General features: G+C 67.6%; 2 protein-coding genes across 2 annotated transcripts in view; both read left to right on the top strand.

The window, feature by feature from the left end:
• H696_06032 (hypothetical protein) lies at positions 1-2,525 on the top strand. The gene is made up of 3 exons (XM_009499799.1): positions 1-281; positions 452-1,120; positions 1,527-2,525. Exons 1-3 carry the CDS (start codon positions 138-140, stop codon positions 2,355-2,357), a joined length of 1,644 nt encoding a protein of 547 aa, XP_009498074.1. The 5' UTR covers positions 1-137; the 3' UTR covers positions 2,358-2,525.
• A 2,256-nt stretch (positions 2,526-4,781) lies between these two features.
• H696_06031 (hypothetical protein) overlaps positions 4,782-4,992 on the top strand; it is a gene marked incomplete at its 5' end in the record, with an annotated part of 3,590 nt that continues 3,379 nt past the window's right edge. The window contains one exon of the mRNA XM_009499798.1: positions 4,782-4,961. Coding sequence (XP_009498073.1) covers positions 4,782-4,961 — 180 coding nt within the window. The remainder of the gene's footprint in view (positions 4,962-4,992) is intronic.

Genomic DNA, 4,992 nt, shown 5'->3' with positions numbered 1-4,992 from the left:
CCCCCCCCACACACACACACGCGCGCGCGCTCAGGTCGTGGCTCAACTGCGACTACAAGCTCCTGGGCACCCTGCCCAAGAAGCCCGTCACCGAGCTGAAGGTCCTCTTCTCCCTGTCGCCCCTGCCGAAGCCCAGCATGGACCTGCTGTTCCCGGTGGTGACGATGGCCCTGCTGCTGAAGGCCGGCGCGCAGGTGATCGTCCACCTGGATGAGCTCCACGCCTTCATGAACAACCCTGCGTCCCTGGACAAGATCCGCGCGCGGTCGCTGGCCTACCAGGTGCGTGTCTCCTCCCCCCTGCCTTCTGCCTGTTGCCCTGCTCGGCTGTGGGCGCCTTTTCCCCGGCTCCTCGCTTGCCCGTTCTCCCCCTGCCCGGTGGCTGTGCCCTGACCTTGGCGACGGCACCTCCCCCCCCCCCCCCCCTTCGCGTCCCTCGCCCCCTGCCGCAGTCCATCATCTCCACCCTGCTGGGGCACCTCGGCCTGGACGCCGCGGCTGTGCGCTTCCACCACGGGCAGGAGCTCCTGGAGAACCCCTCCTACATGATGGACTTCTACCGGCTGACCAACATGGTGACCGAGCGCGAGGCCATGTCCATGAGCCTGGGGTTCGATCCGGCCGCGGCGTCGGTCTTGTCGCGCGATCTGAGCCCCCTCTTCCGCGGGCTGAACGGGCTCTTCCTCGGGGCCGATGTGCAGGTGGGCGGGCTGGAGCAGATCTCCATCTTCCAGTTCGGCCGCCGGCATCTGTCCGACTACAAGGTGACCCAGCTGTCGAACCTGGCCGGCTCGTCGACCGGGACGCTGGCCATCCCGAGCGCGCACCTGACCTCGCGCTTTGTGTCGGACCTGTCCTCGGGGCAGCTGTTCGGCGCGGCGGCCCGGACCACTCCCTTCCTGGATGGCGGGCGCTCGGCCACGCAGAAGGCCGTGCGTGCCATCTTCTGCGAGGAGGGCAACACCACGCGCAATGTCCTGCTGGCCTTTGTGCAGCATGTGGTGGCCCCGGTGCTGGCTCACTTCCCGGAGCAGACGGCCGCCCTGCGGGCCAGCCTGGAGGCCTCGGCCCCGGGGCTTTTCCCCCTGGCTGATGTGGGCGTCAACTTCGCCGACAAGAAGGTGCGCGCTGTGCCTGGGTGTCTCTTCTCTGCCCGGATGCGTGTGTGCCGTTGCCATGGGCCGCGCTTGCTGACCTTGCTCTGTTCCTTCCGTCCTTTCCGTCTTCTCTATTTTTCTGCTTTTCTGTCTTCTCTGCTTTTCTGTCTTCTCTGCTTTTCTGTTTTTTTGCCTTTCCTGTCTTCTCTGTTTTTTTTTTGCCTTTTCTGTCTTCTCTGTTTTTTTTTTGCCTTTTCTGTCTTCTCTGTTTTTTTGCCTTTTCTGTCTTCTCTGTTTTTTTGCCTTTCCTGTCTTCTCTGTCTTCTCTACTCTCTCCGCCCCCTCCTCCCCCTCCGCCCCCCCTGCCCATCTTTCCTCCCTCTCGCCGTTCACACCTATCTCCCGGATCCCCCCTCCCTTCCCCACCCAGATCCACCCGGGTGACCTCAAGAACTTTGCCACCGACTTCATGGCCGGCTTCCTGCCCGCTGGCCTGGTGGATATCATCGCCCCGGTGTGGATCCCCAACGAGGTGGCGGCCGATGCGGCGGACCTGGTGGCCGAGGTGCTGGCGCGCGTGCGTCAGCTGGACCGCCAGCTCTTCCCGGCGGTGTTGGCCGCCAGCCCGGAGGCCACGGCCCCCCTGGAGGGCGGGCTCCTCAGCCACATGGAGGCGCTGGATGAGACCCTGCGCCAGGTGAATGCCGGCGCGGATGCCGTGCGCAAGGCTCGCACTTCCATCACCAGCGGCACGCTGAATCCCTCCAAGAACAAGCTCCTGTCGCTGCTGCCGGAGAAGCCGGCCGGGGCCGAGGACGGCCCCGACGACCTGGCCAACCTGTCCCCCGCGGCGGCCGGGCTCTTCCGCTGGCGCCAGGGCGCCCTGGTGGAGTCCAGTCCCAAGGACATCGCCGCCAGCGAGTACTCCCAGATGCTGTCGGCCTTCTCTTCGTTGGTGGTCTCCCACCGCGAGGACCCGGCCGCCCCGTCGCCCATTGCCAATGTCAAGCATGCCGAGGTGGATGACCTGCTGACCACCATGCGCCGGAACAAGGAGCTCTACGAGCGCTTCTCCACCGAGGCCGACCTGCTGAAGGATGCCGGGGCCCTGCTCCAGGCCATCCGGGCCTTCGATCGCCGCGCCACCGACAAGAAGGTCAAGGTCTTCACTCTGGACGTGGACCTGGTGGCCGGGCAGATTGCCGACGTTCACAAGAAGATCGCGGCCCTGCGCCAGGCTCTCCAGGCCGCGGGCTTCTAAAGCCGCGCGCACGACACAGAGAAGCACGCAGGCGTTTGGGCCCCCTTTTACGAGGGCCCGACCTTTTTCTTTTTCTTTTTTTTTTCCGATCTTCTCCCTCCCGCGTATATCCCGTGCACGCGGGGGCCAACACCATAATACACATGTGCGAGAGCTCGAAAGAAGGAAGCTTGCCGTCCAAAGAGATGGGCCGACGGAAATGGCCCGGCAGTGGCCTTCTCCAGGGGCAGGGGGCGTGGCCGTCCCACTGGCCGTGCGCGTCGCCACACCGCGTCCGGGCGCTCGGGTGCGGTGCATTTTTTCCGAGTGCTGGAAGTCTGGCGGGAGATCTGTCCGCGCCGCCGATTCGTGGCCCAGCAGCACGAAGTGTCTCTCGCTCTCTCATACACACACACACGCTCCTACTCTCTTCCTTTCCTTTTTGAAAGGAAGCTTGCCCTCTGTGGCCTGGGCTGTCCTGCTCCGCATCCGGCACCAGCTTTGCCCTGCGAGAGTGGCTGGGGGGGGGGGGGGGGTAGCTTGTGCCGACCACGCCGTCCAACAGGCACCCGCCAGTGCCCATCTCTCCTCGGCAAGCGGATGTCCATCTTGAAGCAACCTCTGCTCGGCCATAGGCTGGTCCTCGAATGGACGAGATGTCGCCCCGAGGGCCGCAGAGTGCCTCCATGGCGATGCATTTGCCCTGGTGGAGGCGACGGGGCGGCATGCCACACATAGCACCTTGGAGGTGCGGGGGGCCTGCTCCCACCTCCAGCCTGGCCGGGATTCCCATCCCCCCCGCCAGCGGGATTGGGCTTGTCTCCACGCCGGCGGACACTCTCGCCGGCTCCGGCCCAGGGTGCCTGGCTGGGCCGGCGGCCAAGATCTTCCAGGTCGTCTGGCGAACCGCCGAAGGTGGCCCCGTGACGGTGTGTCCCCCCCCCCCCCCTCACCCGGGCATCTTGCGATGGCGCCGGCCGGTGACCCGCTGGCAAGCCGGAGTGTGTGCGCCCTCGAGCGGCCCGCCGGCCAGCAGCCACGGCCACGGCGCTGGCCACAGAGAAGGGTCTCCCTCGATATCTCGTGGTCCGGGACAAGAAGGGCCCCTCCTGGGGCGGGTATTGTCACGGCGCGTGAGGGACCGGCCATGGGCTTGGCTCGGGGTCCGTGTGAGTCCGGCTGCCGCTTGCTCCTCGCTGCTTGGGCGTGGGGAGCCCCTCCCGCGGCCCGGCGGCCCGGGGTGCCACACCCCACATCCCCCCCGACGCCAGTCAGGACAGGCACCTTCGGAGCTGGGCCGCGCCCGCCTGCGGGGAGTTGTGGGCTGGTCTCAGGTTGTGCCCCCCCCGCCGTGGGCCGTGTGAGCATGCCATGTTCGACCGATCGGCTGGATCGATCCGACGGCCCGCCGCCGCCGTCCCCGCCGCCGTCCCCGCCTCAGCGGTCTTGTTTCGTCCAACGGGCGTGTGCGCGCGCGCGCGCGCGCGATCGGGCTGCGCGCACCCCCGAGGCCGATGGGGCAGGGACGGAGGGCATCCTGGCGCGCGCGCGCGCGCGCGCGTGTATCCGGGGGCGTGCACGCGGCATGCCCGGGGTGCCTTCTGCGTCGGCACCTGGAATGGCGTTCCACGGGTCCCACCGCACGCGAGGGGTCTCAAGTGCCGCCGAAGCAGGGTCTAGCCATCGCCCGGGGCGCACCAACCACAGGCATAGACGCCTGTGCGTATGTGTGGCCGTGTGTGTGTGTCTGCCCCCCCCCCCCCCCCTGGCGGTGGCTCCGGCTGGCCGGGGGAGGCTGGGTTGGCATGCGCGCCAAGCCGCGTGGGGAAGCCCGCCGCGGGCGTCCCTAACCCGGGCCGCTGTGGCTGCTGTGGCCGCTGTCGCGCGCGCAATGGGGGCATCCTCTGCGCGCTGGTCTGTCGTTCGCGGTGGTCTTCTCTCGCCCCGCGCCCTGTGCAGGAGGCGCTTCTCGCTTTCTCTCTGCGGGTGCTAGTCAGCTCGGGGCGGGAGAGGCGAGCCCCGCGAGCGCGCGCGTGTGTGGCTCCTTGGGCTCCCGCACGCGGTCGACCGCTGATTGTGCGGGGGGTCGGGGGCCGAACCGCCGGCGCCTCCGCCCCCCGGCCGGTGGACGGGCTATTTCACATGACGCAATCCCCCCCTCACGACCTGGTGCGACCTGCACACTTCACCGCAAGAGCACCCCCCTCCCCCGGCTGCTCTCTCTCTTCCCTCTCTCTCTCTCTCTCTCTCCCCCCTACCCCACCACCCCCCTTCCTCCCCTCCCTCACTCCCGCCCCACCCCACCCATGTATGCCCTTGTGTCATTGCGTGCCCTTTCCCGCCGATCTCCCTCCCTCTCTTTCCTCCCTCTCTGATCCTGACTCCTCGTCTCTCTCTCTCTCTCACACACACGCCCCCTCTCGCTCCTCCTCGCAGTTGCACACCATGAAGAAGCGCGGTGGCCGTAAGGCCTCCCGGTACGACTCGGACTCGGACGACGACGTGCCCTCGTTCGCGGACGCCGCCGCCGTGGAGGTGGCCCCGCCGACCTCCGCCAAGGCCAAGAAGGCCGCCGGCAAGAAGGGCGGCAAGAAGAACCGCTTCGATGACTCGGATGATGATGATGTTCCCTCCTTTGCGGATGCCTCGCCGGAGC

The sequence above is a fragment of the Fonticula alba genome, assembly GCF_000388065.1.
Source record: "Fonticula alba strain ATCC 38817 unplaced genomic scaffold supercont2.17, whole genome shotgun sequence".
Classification (NCBI taxonomy): Eukaryota; order Rotosphaerida; family Fonticulaceae; genus Fonticula; species Fonticula alba.
The sequence above is the reverse complement of the archived record's forward strand: the minus strand, read 5'-3'. Positions and strand labels throughout refer to the sequence as shown.

Excerpts from the sequence above, each read along its gene's own strand:
- H696_06032 (XM_009499799.1), top strand. The coding sequence starts at position 138 with ATGGACCTGCTGTTCCCGGTGGTGACGATGGCCCTGCTGCTGAAGGCC. Across the intron at positions 282-451 it reads CGCGGTCGCTGGCCTACCAG|TCCATCATCTCCACCCTGCT; the intron begins GTGCGTGTCTCC and ends CCCCTGCCGCAG. Across the intron at positions 1,121-1,526 it reads TCAACTTCGCCGACAAGAAG|ATCCACCCGGGTGACCTCAA; the intron begins GTGCGCGCTGTG and ends TTCCCCACCCAG.